This window comes from Mytilus californianus, unplaced genomic scaffold (assembly GCF_021869535.1).
Source record: "Mytilus californianus isolate M0D057914Y unplaced genomic scaffold, xbMytCali1.0.p SCAF_7, whole genome shotgun sequence".
Taxonomy (NCBI): domain Eukaryota; kingdom Metazoa; phylum Mollusca; class Bivalvia; order Mytilida; family Mytilidae; genus Mytilus; species Mytilus californianus.
In genome coordinates this window covers 104,394,784-104,417,781 of record NW_026262723.1, presented here as the reverse complement: position 1 = coordinate 104,417,781, position 22,998 = coordinate 104,394,784, and the positions used below count along the sequence as shown (strand labels likewise).

The window sequence follows — 22,998 nt, the reverse complement described above, 5'->3', positions numbered from 1 at the left end:
TAAGAAGAAGCACTAATGAAAGTCAAAACCTCTAATGTTTGAAAATTAGAAAAATCAGAAATGGGGAACCATTATTTGGGGAGGGGGATCCCATACTTTTCGTGATGCCAGGATATCCTTTATTCTTTATCAGGTCTTTTTTAAGTTTGTATCAATGTAACGATAAGGAGATGTGGTATGATTACCAATGAAAAAACTGTCCAAAATAGTTCAAATGATGTGGAAGTAAGCAATTATATATGTGACTTTTACTGGTTTGTAGTGTATAGCACACCATTCAGCCTATGCCTTATGGATTTTCTCAATTGTTGAAGGCTGAATGGTGAACTATAACTGATCCCAACAAGAAAAATAAGAAACAATTCAGACGAGAAAACTAACAGCCTAATTTATAACAATTCAATTCAAGAAAAAAATAAATATGACAGACTGATTGATTGATTGGTGTTTACCGCTACTTTCAGCACTATTGTTCTATTTCATGGTGGTCAGTTTTTATTTATGGAGGAAGCCAGAGTGCCCCAGAGAGAACCACCAACCTTTGATAGGAAAACTGACAATCCTAGTCAATTAAAATTGGAGTCAAGCGCACATGAGGAATGCGGGGTTTGAACTCACAACCTCAGTGATGACAGGCTAGTGATACAGTATTTCGACTACTTAGACCACTTTGCTACTGAGGCCCCTCAACAAATATGACAGACATGAATCAACCAATTAAATGAGCAATGTTGAATTAGTTTTCATGTTTAGTTCAGTATCTCAGTTGCTATGAGTAATAGGCTTACTATTGCCAGCTTTTGTGCTTTGTTCAGTTTTACAGGTAGTAAATGTAGCATATCAGGTTAATAGAATTGTTGTAAGACTTTACTGGAAGATAATGACACCTTTGAAAGGAAATTAATGAATTTTCAGTATTTTTTATCACTGTAAAATATATATATATATATATATATTGTGTACATGTATCGTTACTTGTAACGATCCAGTGCCCTCGTGGGAAAGATCGTTGACTATTATTCAGATGTTTTATATATATATATATATATACAAGTCTAAATTGAAAACAACGTTCAAACATATATATACTGTAAATTCAGAAATTATTGCGTGCATTTATAATTGCGATTTTGTCATTTTAGACTAAAATGCGATTTTAATTTTTGCGATATTGAGAAAAATCCTGTTTAATTCATATACAAAATTTCAAAATGCGAGTTTAAATTATTGCGTTTATAACCCTGTCGCATTTTTCGCAATAATAAAAACATCGCAATAATTTCTGAATTTACAGTATATATAATGGTGCTAAAATTGAAAGTACAATTTGTATTTGAAATATATCGCTTATGTTACTTTAAATTTTGCACAATATTCCTTTTCTTTTGTAGCTATGCTCCAATTGGAGACATTTCTATGACCAAGAATCAGGGATATCAATGTATATGGTGGGAGTTAGTTCAGAGAGAAATATCAATAACACTGATATTGCTAATACAACAGAAATTAGTAGACAAACCCATACAACCTGTGTGTCTGTCAACAAAGACTTAGAACATGGCAAGACATATTATTCCATTGTGTGGGCTTATAATGGAGGAATAACTCAACAGAAAGTTGCTGCTATATCTGATGGGGGTATGTATTTATTGTTAGCTCACCTAACACAAAGGTTCTAGTGAGCTATTTTCATCACTTGGTGTTGGTCATCGTCAGTGGTCCATTACTTTTTACAAAAATCTTCTCCTCTGAAATTACTTAACCAATTAGAACTGAGCTTGATCACAATCATCATTGAGGTATTTAGTTTAAAAATGTGTGCTTTGATCCTACCTGCGAACCAACATGGCTGAAAATATGTTATAGGGGTAAAATCCAAGTTTATTATCTTAAAAACCACTGTAGATAGAGAAAATCAATTTGTTCAGAAAGTTGAGTTCTACCTACTGTCCACTTACATCAAAACCGTCAGCCATCTAACTAAAGGAGTTATTGCCATTAAATGATAAATTTTAACAATTTTTATGCCCCTGCCACAGGGGAAGGGGCATTAAGTGTTACCCTTGTCCATACGTACGTATGTACATACGTCCCGAAATTGTTTTCTGTTCTCTAACTTTAGTTCATCACAACCAAATCTTATATAACTTTAACACAATGCTTATTAATACAAAACACAGATCAAGTTTGAATTTGGGTGGCGTCACTTTTGCCGTTCTAGAGTTGTGTCCCTTTATCAAGTTATTTGCAATTGAGGTCATCATCTTTATCCCATGGACTTATTCTCCATTTATTTTTAATTATTTTCTTATTATCTTGAAAACTAACATAGATTGAGAGAAACTTTAAATAGCAAAATTGATCTGCAAGAAAAGATCTACAATTAGGTCAATAACGTCAGTTAGCTCCTTAAAGAAGTTATTGCCCTTTAATGACAATTCTTACTAATTTTGTTGCAGTTTTGCCTGTTACCTGGAAAACCGAACTTTTAATAGCAAAAATAATCCACAAGACAAAATCTGCTTATAAGTCAGCATGTTGGAAATGTTGACTTCTTATAGAAGTTATTGCCATTTAATGACAAATTATACCAATTTTTTGCTTTATTGCCTTTAATTTTTGAAACTATAATAGTTAGAAAAAAAAGTTTTTTAGCAAAAATGATCAGCAGGACAATTTTACAAATAAGTCAACATGGCCAAAACTGTCAGTTAACTATATATAGCTACTTTAATGATGATGTACACCTATTTATGGTGAAAACTATGACGATAAAGAAAATCTTTAAAAAGCAAAAATGATCAATAAGACAAAAAGGTCAACTATAGACAGCAGAAAATATAGCTCATTTAAGGAACATGTTAAATAATGAAGAATTAAAAGGTATTTTTTGGCACATGTTAACAATTAATTTCCAAAAAGCTGGTAAGCACCTTCAAAGCAGTGATAGTAAACATACTAAATTGTGAAGATAGTATTATAAAAACATAAGTATTATAAAAATATACAAAGTAAAAGATGCATTCCAGTTGAGAGGCAAGTGTTTTGGATTAAAAAAAAATTCTATATGAATTTGAAGAAATAAATAACTTTTTATATGCCTCTCATTAATTCAAGCATGCTTTCAAAAATTCTGATGAAATTCTCACACACTGCTTTAATATTCAATGTTTACTCTCGCTGATTTGGCAGCCAATTATTTGCTGTACATTAATATATGTGCATGATGGTTGGTATATTTGCTATGAATCTCAACTTGTTTTCAGTAACTGTGGATTTGACCAAGCCAGAATCAGGAGAAGTTATTGATGGGGTTCAGACAGGGTTTACAGATCTCAAGTTTTCACCCAGTACAGCTAAAGTTGGTACTCAGTGGAAGGGTTTCCATGACCCAGAATCTGGAATACAACAATATGAAGTGAAGGTAGAAATTTCAAGGTCAGTATTTCCAAACATTCTACAATAAAAACACAAGTCCTTTATAATCCAAAAACATATATTTTATATTTATAGATTAATATGTAATTGTTTTTTGTTGCTCTAAAACAAAATTATTGCAAATAGTGGAAGATATTAGCAATCAAAATCGAGAGAATTGTGCAAATCATGATACAAGCATGAAAATTAGCATGAAGCATCATTATTATATACTTTTTAAGAAAAAACTGCTGGCCATAAAAAAAATCATTTTTTCAAGATGGCCACGGCCTTTTTCTAAAATGGCTGTTTTTCCAGTTCGAAAAAAACTGATTTTTCTCGAAAACTCTTTTACTTTGACCTCCTTTTAGAAAAAAAATTATCAGGTTTGGTGGCTACCTTCCTTACATGTGACTTATATACTAGAAATAAATATTTGACATGTTTAGGGTTTGCGCATGCGCGAAAAGGTTACAAAATTCAAACAAAAACCTTTAATCTATTCACTATATACTTAGTGTTTTGGGATTTTCAATGATATTGTGAATTGGTTTTATAACATTTTCAAGGTTATGATACACATGCGTTTAACAATTTTGCGCATGCGCAAACTATTTATAGGTATAAAGAGCGATTTGCTCGCACTACCAGAGCATACTGGTGTAAATCGCTGCTGATTATAAAAACGGCATGGGGTCCATTGTCAGCTTTCATTTTAAAGTCTCCCAAATTCTTTATGGTTTGCCCCTTTGTCTGTCATCAGTCTCAACAGATAGTTGGGAAACTGACTGGTCAAAGTGTTGTTTGTGTCATGACGACACATTTGAAACGTTAAAATCAACGCCGATGGTTATAAAATGTTGGCTACAAACATTCCTAAGTTTCACGAAATGAATAGCTTACCTATACCACTAGACGTTAGAAGGTAAAACAACAGTTCCGGAATTGAAAGCACTTTAACAATGAATGAGGCAAAATACCATCCAAGTTGCCGAATTAAATTTAACAATTTTACAATTGATTTTTATGTGACATAGAGGCTCCCCTTTCTTCACTCTGGGAAGCAATGACCATGACTTTGATGCCACTATTCAGTTGCAATGATCAAGCATTCGATGGATAAGGTTAAAGAGGTGGTTAACTTTCTTAATCCCGGACAAACACCAATTATAATTGCAGATCAACACCTTTTTGTTTTGGCAAAGAAAATTCAGTGGGAATGGCCAGATTTGTACGGAAAAGATAAGTTTATCGTCATGTTTGGTGGATTGCACATCGAAATGGCTGGTTTTTAAATTCTGGGTGACTTTTTGCGTGATAGTGGATGGACAAGTGCCCTCACTGAAGTCGATATTGCAACACCTGGAACAGCAGATTCAAATGTACCTAGGGCTAGACACGCGCATCCGATAACTGCATGTGTTTTGTTTGAATTGTTAATGTCGGCTTATGAAAGCATAAACGCAGAAAATATAGCTGATGACTCTGTGACGTTTGATGATTTGATAGACTGGTGTAAGGAAAGAGAGTCATCTCGACCACAGTTTAGTTTCTGGTGTTCAATTATTAATTTAGAACTTCTTGTGCTTTCAGTAGTATGCTCATTTCGTGAGTCAGATTTCAAACTTTACAAACAGTCCATATTAAGCATGATACCGTATGTGTTTGGTCTTGATCGTGTTAATTATGCTCGATGGTTATCGATCCATCTCCGAGATATGGCTTCCCTTCATGAACATCACCCACAGGTTGCAATGGAATTTGAAAATGGTAATTTCACTGTACGTAAGTCCAGCAAGTTGTTTTCTAATATTGCAATTGATCAGGCACTTGAATAGAATAATGCAATTGTGAATGGCGATAGTGGTGCCATAGCATTAACCGAAGATCCCGCAGCTTTGATACGATGTATGGTATGAAAATATTTTACGATGTACATGTCAGTATGGCATGTATTATTTGACCTTGACTTCATTTTTACAGTTCATTGCTCAATGTTAAGTTTTTGTTTTTTTGGTCTGTTTTTCTAATACTATAAGCAATAGGTCAACTATATTTGGTGTATGGAATGATTGTAAGGTGTATATGTCTGTCTGGCACTTATCATATGACCTTGACCTCATTTTCATGGTTCATTGGTCAATCTTAAGTTTTTCTGGTTAAGTTTATTTCATAGATAGTATCTGCAATAGGTCAGCTATATTTAAAGCATGTAATGATTGTAAGGTATATATGTCTGTCTGGCAGGGTTCATCTGACCTTGACCTCATTTTCATGGTTCATTGATCAATGTTATGTTTTCCTGGTTAAGTTTGTTTCTTAGATAGAATGTGCAGTAGGTCAACTACATCTAAAGCATATTTGGTGTATGGAATTATTTATGTGATTGTTGTAGTAAACCTTTATATTTAGGACTATCAACATAAAATCAATGGTAAGTAAAGAAGGCGAGACATTTCAGGGTGTGCACTCTTGTTACTATATTTAACCAGAAACCACTATAAAGATTAAATGGTCAGTTTGAAGACGAACATTTGAACTTTTGAATTGTTTCACATTTTTAGCTCACCTGACCTGAAAGGTCAAGTGAGCATTTCTCATCACTTTGCGTCCGTCGTCCGTAAACTTTTACAAAAATCTTCTCCTCTGAAACTACTGGGTCAAATTTAACCAAACTTGGTCACAATCATCATTGGGGTATCTAGTTTAAAAAATGTGTCCGGTGATCCGGTCAACCAACCAAGATGGCCACCATGGCTAAAAATAGAACATAGGGGTAAAATGTAGATTTTGGCTTATATCTCTGAAACCAAAGCATTTAGAGCAAATCTGACTGGGGTAAAATTGTTTATCAGGTCAAGATCTATCTGGCCTGAAATTTTCAGATGAATCTGACAACCCGTTGTTGGGTTGCTGCCCCTGAATTGGTAATTTTAAGGAAATTTTGCCGTTTTTGGTTATTATCTTGAATATTATTATAGATAGAGATAAACTGTAAACAGCAATAATGTTCAGCAGAATAAGATCTACAATTAAGTCAACTTGACCAAAATGGTCAGATGACCCCTTAAGGAGTTATTGCCCTTTATAATAAATTTTTAACCATTTTTCGTAAATTTTTGTAATCTTTTACAAAAATCTTCTCCTCTGAAACTACTAAGACAAATTTAACCAAACTTGTCCACAATCATCATTAGGGTATATAGTTTAAAAAATGTGTCCGATGACCCAACCCGTGAACCAAGATGGCCGACATGGCTAAAAAATAGTACATAGGGCAAAATGCAGTTTTTGGCTCATATCTCTGAAACCAAAGCATTTAGAGCAAATCTGACATGGGGTAAAATTGTTTATCAGGTCAAGATCTATCTGTCTGGGTATTTTCAGACCAATCAGGCAAATCGTTGTTTGGTTGCTGCCCCTGAATTGGTAATTTTAATGAAATTTTGTCTTTTTTGGTTATTATCTTGAATATTATTATAGATAGAGATAAACTGTAAACAGCAATAATGTTCAGCAAAGTAAGATCTGCAATTAAGTCAACTTGACCAAAATGGTCAGTTGACCCCTTAAGGAGTTATTGCCCTTTATAATCAATTTTTAACCATTTTTCGTAAATTTTTGTAATCTTTTACAAAAATCTTCTCCTCTGAAACTACTAAGACAAATTTAACCAAACTTTTACACAATCATCATTAGGGTATATAGTTTAAAAAATGTGTCCGATGACCCCGCCCACGAACCAAGATGGCCGACATGGCTGAAAATAGAACATAGGGGTAAAATGTAGATTTTGGCTTATATCTCTGAAACCAAAGCATTTAAAGTAAATCTGACATGGGGTAAAACTGATTATCAGGTCAAGATCTATCTGCCCTGAAATTTTCAGACCAATCAGGCAACACGTTGTTGGGTTGCTGCCCCTGAATTGGTAATTTTAAGAAAATTTTGCAGCTTTTGGTTATTATCTTAATATTATTATAGATAGAGATAAACTGTAAACAGCAATAATGTACAGCAAAGTAAGATCTACAAATAAGTCAACATGACCAAAATTGTCAATTGACCCCTTAAGGAGTTATTGCCCTTTATAGTCAATTTTTTTACAATTTTTTCATAAATTTTGTAAATTTTTGTAAATTTTTACAAAATATTTTCCACTGTAACTACTGGGCCAAGTTCATCATAGATAGAGATAATTGTAAGCAGCAAGAATGTTCAGTAAAGTAAGATCTACAAACACATCACCATCACCAAAACACAATTTTGTCATGAATCCATCTTTGTCCTTTGTTTAATATGCACATATACCAAGGTGAGCGACACAGGCTCTTTAGAGCCTCTAGTTTCCTGTCAGGGCCATTTTATACATTGTTATATACTTTGTGGGATTGCTCATTGTTGAAGGCCATACATTCATCTATATTAGTGTCCATCCACATCATTATCTTGTTATGTGATATCTTCCAGTAACAGCACAGAAGATTATGAAGTAGTCAAGGAATGGCATACCTTACACAGTAAAACAGATAATATAGAATGGGTGAACTTTCACCTTCATCACAAGGACCAAGTTAAGATTAAGTTGAAAACAACAAATGCTGCATTGAACTCTATTATCAATGAGACTGATGGATTTGTTGTTGACCTAACACCAGCCGAGCTTGTCAGTCTAGGAGATGGAACTGTGCTGAAAAAAGATGAAACATTCCAGGTTTGAAAGAAATATACAGAAATAAGATTATATATGTTAAGGAAAAGCATTACTGATTTGAATCTAATTTAGATGCAAATCAGGGAATCCTGCTTCAGCATTATTGTTGGACAAACTAGATTCATAGTCATCAATCTTTCTTATTTGTCCTAATTTTATTTGAACTAGAAATATTGTCGTCAAATATAACACTTTGACAATAACTCAAAGAATCTGCCGAAAAGATCTTGAAAGACCACATTTTTATTTGCAGATAGTAAATGTCTTTGTTATATGTCTTTCTGCTTTGTATCAGTCTGATGAGTTTAGCCCTTTTCAACTGATTTTTAAAGCAATTGCTTTCATGCTATGGCGTATAACCATCTTTGTGACCCAGATCAAGCCAAAGTTTTTTTTAGCAGATTCCTCGTGTTATTCTGAAAATCTTATGTATGTTTTCTAATGATATACATTATACAGTTGAAAAACATAAGTGGGTTTGTGAAGTTTCAACATATCTTCTTGTAGATGTATTTTTGAATTTAAGGGGACAACCATTTGACTACTGTGAATTCAGAAATTATTGCGAGGTTTTTATTATTGCGACAAATGTGACAGAGTTGTAAACGCAATAATTTAAACTCGCATTTTGAAATATTTTATATGAACTAAACAGGATTTTTCTCAAAATCGTTAAAATTAAAATCGCATTTAAGTCTAAAATGACAAAATCGCAATAATAAATGCACGCAATAATTTCTGAATTTACAGTATCATAAAACATTGCATTTTTATACCTGCGATTTCGTATTGAGATGTTTCAACAAAATATTGAATCATGTCAGTTGTTGATTTAATATTGAAAATTTGACTGATTATCTCTTATGTGGTTTTATGTTGTTTAATTCGTGTTTCTTTTTGAAAGAGGTCAAGTTGCTCTTGTTCATTCATAAAATTATCATTCATTCATAAAATTATCGTAAAATCACTACGCACTATATAGTTATGTAATCTTATCTCGCATTATTTGTTTTAAATTAAAAGTAGCACAGTTTACGCGTTCTAATTACACTTACAATGTTTTTAATACTTTCTTGAAATTACTGGCCCTGTTATTTATTAAGGTTTTTCTTATTTGCTGTTGATACTGATAGACTCCACTCTGTAAACAAATGATATAATGACCCTCTAGGCAAATGATAATGATTACCTGTAATTCTCTAGGTTTATGTATCTAAAAATAGACTCATAATAACTGACCTTGAAATGTTGTTTTTGCAAATAATTTTGTGGAACGAACCTGTGTTAGAAACACATTGAATAAGTTGGTTTTCCTTTTATGTCATAATTATACCCCATGCAACAAGTTGCGGAGGGTATAATGTTTTTGACCCGTCCGTCCGTCCGTCAGTCCTGTTTCTTGTCATCGCAACTCCTCTCAAACCACACAACAGAATTTCACGAAACCTTTTTAGATAATAAGGACATACTATGTAGTTGTGCATATCGACAGGAAATTACAATTTAATTTTTTTTCTAGGAGTTACGCCCCTTTGAACTTATTTACTTTAATGTACTACTGCAACAGTTTGTCATCTCAACTCCTCTGAAACTACACTACAAAATTTCATGAAACTTTGTAGATAATAAGGACATACTACGTAGATGTGCATATCGACAGGAAATTACGATTCAATTTTTTTTCGGGAGTTACGTCCCTTTGAACTTATTTGCCCAATATACTACTGCAATCTTTTGTCATCGCAACTCCTCTCAAACCACACAATAGAATTTCATGAAACCTTTTCAGGTAATAAGGACATACTACGTAGATGTGCATATCGACAGGAAATTACGATTCAATTTTTTTTCTAGGAGTTACGCCCTTTTGAACTTATTTGCTCAATATACCTCTGCAACAGTTTGTCATCGCAACTCCTCTGAAACCACACAACAGAATTTCATGAAACTTTGTAGATAATAAGGACATACTATGTAGATGTGCATATCGACAGGAAATTACGATTCAATTTTTTTTCTAGGAGTTACGCCCCTTTGGACTTATTTGCTTCAATAAACCTCTGCAACAGTTTGTCATCGCAACTCCTCTGAAACCACACAACGGAATTTCATGAAACTTTGTAGATAATAAGGACATACTACGTAGATGTGCATATCGACAGGAAATTATGATTCAATTTTTTTTCTAGGAGTTACGCCCCTTTGAACTTATTTACTTTAATGTACTACTGCAACAGTTTGTCATCTCAACTCCTCTGAAACCACACAACAAAATTTCATGAAACTTTGTAGATAATAAGGACATACTACGTAGATGTACATATCGACAGGAAATTACGATTCAATTTTTTTTCCAGGAGTTACGCCCCATTGAACTTATTTGCCCAATATACTACTGCAACCTTTTGTCATCGCAACTCCTCTCAAACCACACAATAGAATTTCATGAAACCTTTTCAGGTAATAAGGACATACTACGTAGATGTGCATTTCGACAGGAAATTACGATTCAATTTTTTTTCTAGGAGTTACGCCCCTTTGAACTTATTTGCTTCAATATACCTCTGCAACAGTTTGTCATCGCAACTCCTCTGAAACCACACAACAGAATTTCATGAAACTTTGTAGATAATAAGGACATACTAGGTAGATGTGCATATCGACAGGAAATTATGATTCAATTTTTTTTTCTTATACAATTTTTTTTTCTTACAGTTATTTTATTTCTCCAATGACAATATGGGGACGTGGGGTATGTGAGCGTGCTCACTAAGGTTCTTTAATTCAGTAAGATTTATCATCTTATAGATGAAATGGAGCTGTCCAAACGTGAAAGATGTGAAGTTAAGAGTAAGAGATGATACAAAAATCCATGTCTACAAGGAGATAATCTATTATGATTTCTCCAGGAGTTATACGTTTCCGCACATATAGTAGGGTAAACGTGCCATCCCCCTGGGAAATGTAAAACATTGTAAAAATGACTTTCTGCTGGATAAGTCTTTTATTGATATAAAGTTAAAACATCCTTACTTCTCACTAGACAAGACTCCTTTCAGGTTTAAAACTCTATTACATGTGGATGAAAAATAAAAGTCACAAAAACATAAACTTGACAGCAATTACTTTAACAGCCTTTAAGGCTTTGATTATAGTTTGTTCTTATGTTGTACTGTTACACCTCTGTCCCAGGTTAGGGGAGGATTGGTGCCTTCAATCTAGTTTAACCCCACCACATTCAGTATGTGCCTGTCCCAAATCAGGAGCCTGTAATTCAGTGGTCATTTGTTACTGTATATCATATTTGTTTTCATTCAAACGTTCTTCAAAGAAAAATCCACGTTTTTCATGTCAGACCCATTCACTACAAAAGTCAAAAAGTCTGAAAAGACCAGTTTTTGTCTGAATTTGCATGAATTTTTACTCAACATTCTTAATTTGTCTGAATAATTTTTAAAAATTCTTGACATTTGAATGAATTTGTCTAATAAGGTTCTTGATTTTTCTTGACAAGTGTCTTGACAGTATGAACATTGTCTTAAAATTTCTCGACACTTCCTGTATCATCTGATAAGAGTCTGGATTAGTCTCGACCAATTCTTGACTGTCTTAAATTTGTCTCGATCTGTCTTGACATATTCTTGACATTCTTAATAATGTCTGAATATGTCTCGACATATTCTTGACATTCTAAATAATGTCTGAATATGTCTCGACACATTCTTGACAGTCTTAAATATGTCTTGACACTATCTCAACAGTATAAATTTCGCCTGAAATGTGAACAGACTTATTCTGCACTGTTTATGACATTCTATTGCTTTTATATACTCCTTTTTATTATGGCTAAACTTAACTTTGAAGAATCAAGGATTAATTTGGTATAGTAAGATACCCTTTTGGTGCAACTAAGTTGGAATACCCTGAATTATCCCCCATGTAGTTTAATTTTGATTTATTTTTATTAAACATTTAAGTAATTGTTTTCACTTGGAATATAAGTCAAAGGTATTGACAAACAGCATTTAGATTTTTGCCGTTCGCTAAACTGCCAGTCAAATTTGCTTTACTAAAATAGGTGTCTTGTATCTCTTTTGGACCCCACAATTCATCTTTTGGGTTTGTGTGGCTAAAAAAAGAGGGGGGGGGCTTTCGTTTAGGTCAAAGAATTTGTTCCCATCTTGATTCAAAAACCTTATTCATTTTTTAGAACAACCCAAAAACATTTTTTATTCAAATTTGAGTGTTGAATTTTATAATTTTTTCTCTAATTCTTCGTCAATTTATCCCTTTCTGCACCAATTGTATAAAAAAAAATTTAATCAACGTGTGGTTCGTTTCATCTCAGTTCTTCATTGGTTAAAATTCGATTATGACATCGAATTTTCTTGCTTTCCTCTGAATTTCCTATTGTGACGGCATGAAAAAAGGCGACCATGCCTGATGACGTCACATAGAAAGAACACATCTTTTTGCAGATCATTCGAAAAGAAGGAATAAATTTGCCTGCGTATTGTTTGAAAATCATTAGAGAAACAGATGCCACCACCGAATCTCGTGTAATACAATATTTATCCACTCTCGACAGTTAAATTTTAAATATTTAAAACGCTCGGCAAGCCTCGCGTTTTAAATTTGAAAATTTAACTGTCTCGAGTGGATAAATATCGTATCACACTCGATGCAGTGGTAGAATCTATATTTATCAAAAATGAATATTTGTGATAACTCCTTCCTGAAAAGAAAAAAATTTTTAGATCTATATTATGCATGTCTGTTTGAGAACCATTTCATAAGACCGATGATTTCTATAGAAATCATTGATGGGACCCATTATAACTACATTTTTTTTATTATTCCTGGAGTAGATATTAATTTTCTTTTAATCTTTGGGAATTATTCAATTTGTTTTTATGTTAAAATAATTAACTTCATAATTTCGATGAGGAACATCCATTTCAATTCAATTTTTTTTCATCAAAATGATGATTTTCATTTTCATCTATCAACAAGCTTTTTAAATTGTAGTGGCATGGTCGGTCAACTGATAAGTTGTATGGCTGATTACAGGTAAAGCAATAACTTCTATTTGACAGTTGCGTGTACTCTGGGGTGTGGAATACCTTAATTTTATGGGGAACATCCTGTCCATGTGTAATACTTAATATATTCCAACAGATGACATTACACAAATTTTTCTTCTGTTAAATGAATGATTTGTATATCATCATAATTTGCTATTTATATAAACCACATTTTGGTATAATAATTATTTACCATATCAACATTGAATATTTTGAATGTAGAATGAAATATGTTTACAGTATGATTGGTTTGAATCATTTAATTTATAAGATTTAGGAATCAAAATTTGTAATTATTTAAAAACCCACATTGAAATTGTTTTATATCAACACACCCACATTTGAATTATTTTATACTTTAGATTTCATAGCCATATTTGCATTTGTAAAAATATTTATATACCCAAATTTTCAATTACTTTATGTACTTTACATGCCCAACTTTTATTTTTGTTGTAAAGAAGTGTAACTTGAAACAACAGTATATCATATAAAGAGAAATAAAGATTAAAGTTATATCATGAATATTGGTCATGATTTGTAAAACTCAGAACTGTCAAGTAAATTTAAGACACCATTCAAAAAGTTCAGAATATGTCAAGCCATACTGAGAAAAAATAAGAATGTCGAGAATATGTTGAGAAATTTCAAGACAGTATTCAAATGTCATGAATTTGTCAAGAAATTTTAAGACCATATTCAGAATGTCGAGAATATGTCGAGTAAATTTCATACAAATTTAATATAAATGAGAATTTGTCAAGTAAAATTAAGACACAAGTCATACTTTTGGAGAATGTCGAGTAAAAGTTCATGCAAATTCAGACAAAAACTGGTCTTTTCAGACTTTTAGACTTTTGTAGTGATTGTCAGGTAAACAATTTCTATATATTAGGTCCCATAAAAGTTTGTTTTTATGCCCCACTTAGGGGCATTATGTTTTTCGGTCTGTGTGTCTGTTCGTCCATCCGTCCAATCGTCTGTCTGTCCTGCTTCATGTTAAAGTTTTTGGTTAAAGTTTTTGGTCAAGGTAGATTTTGATGAAGTTGAAGTCCAATCAACTTGAAACTTAATACACATGTTCCCTATGATAAGATCTTTTCTAATTTTAATGTCAAATTCGATTTTTGACCCCAATTTCACGGTCCACTTAACATAGAAAATGATAGTGCAAGTGGGGCATCCGTGTACTATGGACACATTTAAATCCGAAACTAACAGTGCCAAAGTTGACATGTGAAAAATTTGATACACTCGGGTTTCTACCTCTATAAATTGACAATGTAAAAACCTGAGTGTATCGAACTTATTTGATTTAATGGCCCAATATGTCCAATGTTTATTAACAAGTGATAATAGTTTGATAGAACAATCAACAAGTGATCGAATATTAATTACTCGATACAGCTTCTGTTAATGGCACACGTCAATGATGATTAAAGGTAAATACCGGCATTAATAGAAAAGTGGAATGTTGTCAAAACATTGTCACCAATTGGAAGGTTTTGATGACGAAATCAACATTGTCATTAAATAAACTCTCAATTCCGCAAAGAAATACTCATTATTTCACACTCCAATGCGGACATTAAAGGACCTTCAGCATGATAGAGAGGTTCCGAACTGACAGCAGGGTCAGCAATGACTCAAAGACAAATTGAATTCACATCCTCCCCAGTGTTTAGATTATCATTATATCAACCCCACAAACTGTTACAAGGATTAGGATTACTTTAGCAGGTTGGGGAGGATCCTCATAAATGGGTTAAGCCATTTTCAACTGATTTTTGTCTCGCCTTGACGGAGTCAAAAAGTGAGACACAGGTATGCTGTTTCCGGCGGCAGCAGCGGCGTCAACAATGTAATAGTTTGTGATAAGGTCTAGTTTATGTTGAACCACTAGTGGTAGGTCAGTGATATTTGGTATGCAGTTGTATCAGCATTGGCACATTTCATTTCCATGCCCATACCTGCCAACCTCTGAAACCTTCAAAGAGGGAAATATCCCTCTCAGCTATGACAGCTGAGGGGGAGAATTTGCGCGAACAACATTTTCAAGCTAGATATATGACCTGGACACTTATTCATCTAAAAAATAACAATAAGACTTAATAAATATACTTTATTTCTTCTATTCATGGTTGTAATCAATATAAGGTGGGTTTTTTTTGTTTTTTGTTTTCCTTTTTCAGTACCTCCTAGTCTCATAACTCATAAAATTCCATATTTTGGTTTTGTTGTGAGTCTCACACTAAGCATGCTTTTGAACGTCGTACAGACCACCAGAAGCAACCGAAAAGTTGATTGAACATAATGTGCACAATAAAGGTTCATTGTGCCAAGTGAACTTGGTCATCAAAACTGCTTGACATTTGCAGTTATATTTCTTCTTTTTTACACTGCTGCTGAACAAAGTTTTCAAGTGATCGTCGATTGTTTGTTTTTCTTTTTATTGACAGTACTGAAAAATCCAGAGAAATACGAACATGGGTCAATCCTGGTTAAAATATCCGAAAGCTGGAGATTTTATTCTGCGCAGGAGGGGACGCAAACGGGAGATTTCCGGAATTTTGTCGTTTGCACGGGAGACTACCGCTCAAAACGGGAGGTTGGCAGTACTGCATGCCGATTATTTGGCTCCGCCCCCTCAGTCATGGTCTATTGACTTTGAAACTTTCGCTTAGTTTACATGTATTAGTTTGTGATTAGCGCAGTTCAAGGGGAACCATTAGTGGTAGGCCAATGTTAATTTGTATGCAGTTGTATAAGCATTAGCACATCTCATTTCCATGGAGATTATTTGACCCCGCCCCTCAGTCATGGTCTATTAACTTTGAAACTTTTGCTTAGTTTACATGTATTAGTTTGTGATTAGATCAGTTTAAGATGAAGCACTAATGTTAAGTCAGTGATATTTGGTATGCAAATTTATTGGCATTTGCAAGACTCGTTTCCATGGAGATTATATAGCCCTACCCCCTCATCATGGTTCATTGACTTTGAAACTTTTACATAGTTTACAAGTATTAGTTTGTGTTTAAAGGGAACGACTTATGATAAGTCAATGGTATTTGGTATGCAGTTGTATTAGCATTGGCACATCTCATTTCCATGGAGATTGTTTAACCATGTACTTTCAGTCATGGTCTATTAACTTTGAATATTTGCATAATTTACATGTTAAAGTATTGCTATTTTAATTTCAACATTTGGATTATGAAAATTACAAAAAGGCAAGACATATCTCTGTGTTAACAGTTTATTATAGTTTGTTCTTATGTGGTGCTGTTACACCACTGTCCTAGGGTAGGGGAGGGTTGAGTGCTCACAAACATGTTTAACCCCGCCACATTCTTTATGTATATAAAAATAAGGAGATGTGGTATGATTGCCAAAGAGACAAATATCCACCAAAGTTCAAATGAAGTGGATGTAAGCAATTATAGGCAACCAAAGTCAGGAGCCTGTAGTTGAGTGGTTGTCATTGGTTCGTGTCTTTCATACTTGTTTTTCGTAAATTGATTTGTTTTAAATTAGGCCATTAGTTACATTTGTATTGGACTTTTTCATGTCGGTGGCCTTTTATAGCCAACTATACGGTATTGGTTTTACGGCCATACGGTTAAATATTTTGATTTGAAATATAATTATAAAATATACTTATTAGGGTCATTATACGGGGACCTAAAACTGATTAAATTGGGGTTAATTGAGTTTATTGAGAAGTAAATAAAATCATCAATTTCGAAATAAATGCAGCACTTTGAATATCAAAGTCCATTCATTGACTTAGAGGTATACTTTTACAATCACTTTTTTCACCGAAATGAAAAAAAAATATGGCTTTAAAGTTTGAAATTTTAAATTCAGTAAATGCATTGAATGTTTTGAATAAACATTTGGCTTTGTTTAATTCGTGTAGTAGCTTAATGCTATAAAAAAAAAAAACTACTAAAGTCTTCAGAGATACCAAAAAAAAAACAAAAAAAACAAAAACTTCTCCAACACACACCCAACGAAAAAATCAGTCAAACAATAAATTTTCCAAAACACTCCTCAGATTTCAAGCTCAAGATGAAGTGATGTGTGTCCTCATTTACCAACAAGGATGAATCCTGATGAATTCGTTACTTCACAATTAAAGAGATTTAAGCGTCATTCCAAATCAAAGCCATCATGATTGTCAAGAATCATTTATTATTTTTACCACTAGATCATCAACATGTATACTATACATGTCTCGAACAAGATCAATTATAAAGTACAAAATTACTACTAAATTTACGATTTATCATATTAAATAACAACGCTACAAAAATGGGTACGAGTTGGTAGAAGTATGATTTGGTAAAAGTACGAGTTGGTAGAACTACGAATTGGTAAAAGTATGAGTTGGTTGAGTACGAGTTGACAAAGGTATGAGTTGACATGCATCCATAATTGCTCACATCCACTTCATTTGAACTTGGGTGGATAGTTGTCTCATTGGCAATCATACCACATCTCCTTATTTTTATATTACATACATGACGTAACAAAAATATGGTAGTGTTAGGCTTTCTCAGAGTTGGATGTAGACAATTACAAACAATAATTGGTGACCTGACATGGTCAATTCTTGGAGTCATACTTGGAATTATTTACTGTTTTGCTCAGAATAATTTTTTGAAGAATAACGATTTCCTGGGAAAGAGTGGACACTTAGAGATGCATCATATAACTCAATGGTTTTGAGAGAAATTCACACCAAACCATCATGACGAACTGGAGTGTTGTTTTTTTTTTAAACTTAGTGTGAATAACCACAAATGGTGAAAATCAAAATTGACCCTAAATATTCAATTGCACTTTGTTGAATATAAAACAAAAAATCAATTTGTTTGTAGAAAAAGTCATTCATAAGTTGCTCTGTAGATGGTAAAATTTTATATTAAAAGATATTTGTGCATTAATACACTCATGTAATAATATGTTCTTTGGAAATACAATATAGAATTATCATTTCCATGCCATAATAATAAATTGAAAAATGTCTATATATCTGATGTTGATAGCATTTCCTGAAAAGTAATGTTTGATTATAATCAATCTGGGCTATAAAATCATAAATCCTGTAAGTAACTGCTTTTTCAGCACATTCGTGCTTTGATTTATAATGCTTTGGTTGAAACTTGGCAATATTGTAACTCAGTACTAGCTCTTCTGAAATTGGTATATATTTGTAATGTATATATATTTTACAGTCTAATGTGACCAGTTTATCCAGTAGCTTTGAGTTTATAGACAAAGAGTCTGGTCTTGACCATTACAAAATTCAAATATATCAGTATCATGAAGATGTGAGATTACAGATATTTCCAGGTATAGTTGCTAACCCTCTAAGCCATTTTGTCTTAGGTGGAGAGATGTCTCACTTGCAATCTTGCCACTTATTTTTATATGAAATAAGGGAAAAAAGAAAAAAAGATCAGCCATGCCAAAAAGCAGGCAATATATGCATGATTTGATATCACAAATTAACATTACTTTAAAAACCAATTATTCATGTTCTTATTAAATGTACTATTTTGAAAAGAAGTCTTCACTTGTTGTTTAAATTTGGGATATTCGAGATCAATGGCCATAATAGTACAAAGTTGTGTATAATACTCACACCCTTTTTTGCCTTGGAAATTCAGGGCAAAAACCTTTTTGTCTCTTGGTGAAACTAGGGTAAGTTTCAAGTCATATATAAGTATTTACGGTTGAAAAAGTTAACACATAATTTTTGAACACCTCATGAGTGTTAAAACAAGCCCAAATTACAAAAAATTAAATGCAAAAGTTGTGTTTGTTGTCACCGTAAAAATAGGTATGATTCTGCATTCATAGATAATCCCTACACCCTTATTTTGCTACTGGAATTCAGGAAAAAAACTTTAGTATTACTTTGTAAGTCTTAGATTGTTTTTAGCGGTATTTCTGAAATATTGCATAATTACTTTGCCGTAATATAAATTTGTTTGTTTCAGTAATCTATGGTGAATGGTTAAATCTTGGGACTGATGTTAATATAAACCACTACACTCATACAGGTCTGTCTTTACATCAGGGTGGAGTATACAGTATGAGGGTGGGAGCTGTTAACAAGGCAGGATTTGTAGCAGCTTTTGAGACTGATGGTGTTGTCATAGATACCACACCTCCTGTTGTAAGTATCTGTTGTCAGTACATCAGGGTGGAGTATACAGTATGAGTATGGGAGTTGTTAACAAGGCTTTTCTTTAAGTAACAACACTTATATCTTTTGAATTGTTATACACATAATCCTATGGTAAATTGCACTTTCAGAGAATTCTTTATTATCCATTATTCTAGAATGTGCATCTGCATTTGCGTGCTTTGAACCTGGTATGTGAGCAATCTTAAGTCATAACTGCTAAGTTGTTGTATCCATCTCATTATTTAAACGTCCAGTGTCTTTGAATTTGTAAAGTCAAGTAAGTGAAGCGTGGTCCGTTCTCAGTATGAAACGAGGTATGAAGATACTACTGCTAACATTTCTTTTTCTATTACACAACAATTCTGCTCAGTTTTGACATCCACTTGGCTCCACTCAGTGTGTCTATGTTATCCTCTGTTCTAGGGATTGGATACACATCTTTGGTCATCTTATCTTTCAATTTCCTGTAATCAATGCACAGTTGCCAAAAAGTTCTTTTGCACTAACACTAAGCCTGATGACCAGGGGCTATTGTACTTTCTTATCCCCATACTTCATAATTTCATCATCAATTCCATGATGTTTATACAGAGGTATTCCTCTTTGGTTCCTTTAATGGAATGTTTTCTTTCAATTTGAAATTATGTAAACCTATTGTTGTTTTTGCTGGCTGTCCAGCCCAATCACAGCAAGTATCTTTATACTTTAGCAGAATTTCTTTAAACTTCTTGCTTTCACTTTTGGTAAGGTTTTCTCTCCCATTATTGTACATGTCTGTCTATAAAATATTCCGTGAATCTTTGACCTCCACCTGACCATGACAAACCGTTCCTTCTTCCATATTTTCACTGTTATTCACAATTTTTTGAGCTGGAACAAATAATCCAATATGAGTTCCTTTTTAAAGAATAATAAAGGTGTCATAAGAATTTATGATACTCAAATAAGTATGCAAACATGATGCATTCACTAAAACTCTTACAATGGCTAATCCATACTTCTTTATGAAATTACTACAAAATCCAGTAATTCTGAATTCCCTTCAGGATAAGCTTTCTATTAAGCTTTGCTTTCACAATTATTTCATATCTCGCAGGAATGTCATGGCTATAACACTACTAGATCGCACATTGACATATTTTTGCTCAAGCAGAGTTCTTAATTCGTTTATATCTAGGGATCCTGAGTTGAAATTCCATTGACATCTATAATTTGAAATTAAAATCTTCACCTAATAGATTAAGTTTTACACCTCCAATATAAATTGGAAATGCAGCTTAAAATTCAACAAAACTAAAATGTTATGTGTACTTCCATATATGCTCAACACAGGTCTACATTCTGGCATTATACTATAGTAGCTCTCTTCTGTGAAAAATGTTCTCCTGGGTCCAGTGTCAACTTTCCAAGATATAGCTGATCCCTTAATCAATCTATCAATTACATCCTTGAATTTCTTTTCATGTAGCTATCACAGCTACATTCTCTTGCCTGTCATTCGTCTGTAAATCTTCACTATATTGATTTTTCTTTGTTGTTTTGCTGTGTTTTGCATGTCCTTTTAGAATCGTCTAGTGAGTATCCTGCACACTCACGTATATTCCTTCTAGACATACTTTCACTACTGGAAATATCATTATCAACACTTGTGCTAGGCCTCTTATAAGCTACGGTAAGAGTATGGCCTACTACTCTGACTGTGATTTGTTTACTTGTGATACTGCCTTTTCTCCGTCCGCTTTCATCAGCGGTGAACTTTTTTTGTCAGTAATTGACCTCATTGGCTTCTGTAATGTCCAATTTCACCTCAATTATAACATTTAACATTATCTTCAACCTTTTCTTTGCAGTAATTAAGGGTTCTTTCAACATGTATTCCTCATTGTGCTGATTTTTCTTTTCTTTTCCTAGAATAACGATCCTTGTAGTTCATATTCAACAGAATAGACAGTCTATTTCACCAAATTCTTGTGCTTTTCACTAATCCTGATGCATTGTTCCTCCATGGCACTCGTAATGGCATCTTGTAAACATTTTTGTTTGAGAACAACTAACAGATAGTCTCAACTCCTCTCATTCAGCACAAGCATTAAGGAAAGTCTTACTACTATTTTTCTTAACTGTTGTCAGTGCTTAAAAGGATAAGCTTGTCTATACAGATCTTTAATGGATTGTCTTAGATCCCCGAAAGTCTCTCCAGATTTACGTTTTCACAATTTTGCTTCAACTAGGTAAGCTTCCTTCATATTAGAGTGCTCAAAAGGAAGTTCTATTTTTTGCAAAAGAGAGTTATATTTTGTAATATCACTATTGGATAACCAATGCACATTATAAGCTTCAGCTTGACTTCTTAAGGAAGTAAGAAAAACTAGACATTCTCTCTCTTCTGTCCAGCAGGTCACTGTAGCAATGTTCTCTTAAAGGGAAATCACACTATTGTTTATACGCATCGCTCTCGGCGCCACTATAGTGCCGTGACCGTATTATGACGTCGCCGTTTCGAGTCCGTCGTAAAGGTTGCTAATTTCTAAAATGGCGGCCCACTCAAAGGGACGTTCACTAAATCAAGAGAAAGCAAATGACGTTTTGATTTAAGTGCAAAAAATGAAAATGCTACTCGAAATGGACAAAATGTATGGCAAAAAAATAGCCGAAAGTGGTCTTGATATGGTCTTGAATTACCTTACGATTGGGTTTAATTCAAATGAGTTACTCTCTTTAAATAAAGATATTATTATTATTATTATTGAGTTAGTATTTACATACAATACCATTTATACAATTATTTTTCTTAAAGGTTTATTAATTTCACCGAAAAATATTGGTAGATATGAGAAATATCAACATTTATTGTTGATCTGGTCTTTATTATTTGTAGCGAAATCCGTCAGCTCAACTTTTTTTTGTAGAAAAACTTTTTTTATTTACTGGAAAGTTTATATTTTCTTATATTAACATATTTATTGATCTCGCAGATTTCTTAGTTTCACGAAGAAAAAAAATATTTAAAAACAAAAGATATTTATAACACTTTTTGTCGATCATTTCAGTATAATCAAAGCGTACATCGGCGAATGTGAAATCCGTCCGGTCAACTTTTTTTTTTAGAAAAACATTTTGTTTTACTATGAAGTTTAAATTTTCATGTAAGATAACTATTAATATCGCAGATTTCTTAGTTGTATGAAAAATATTGTAAAACAAAAGAGATATTACTAGTAACACTTTTTGTCGATCAGTTCAATATTGTAAAGCGTACATCAGTGAGTGTGAAATCCGTCCGGTCAACTTTTTTTTGTTAAATATTCATAAAATATAGTCTAATATTTCTAAGGTCTTCAAATATTAAAATAATCTATCAAATAACAAAAAAGTTCTGACTATTTATATCTCATCCGGTCAATACGGGCAATTGTCCTGTCATTAGTGTAACCCAACTGTTGGCAGCGTATCGTCGCGATGCGGCATGTGGGAATATACTGGACAAAATAACAATATACCAAGAGTAACAGCATGTAAGCGTACAGCTTCCGGAATTTGTAGTTTTCTCTCCAACAGAGGGATGTAAATAAGAACAATGA

The 22,998-nt window shown here is 33.2% G+C and overlaps 1 protein-coding gene across 1 annotated transcript in view; it reads left to right on the top strand.

Moving 5' to 3' along the window:
• The window catches only part of LOC127709607 (uncharacterized), a 187,467-nt gene that overhangs the window by 58,578 nt on the left and 105,891 nt on the right, over positions 1 to 22,998 (top strand). The window contains exons 37-41 of the mRNA XM_052215208.1: positions 1,392 to 1,638; positions 3,267 to 3,438; positions 7,888 to 8,131; positions 18,459 to 18,576; positions 19,227 to 19,405. Coding sequence (XP_052071168.1) covers positions 1,392 to 1,638; positions 3,267 to 3,438; positions 7,888 to 8,131; positions 18,459 to 18,576; positions 19,227 to 19,405 — 960 coding nt within the window. The remainder of the gene's footprint in view (positions 1 to 1,391; positions 1,639 to 3,266; positions 3,439 to 7,887; positions 8,132 to 18,458; positions 18,577 to 19,226; positions 19,406 to 22,998) is intronic.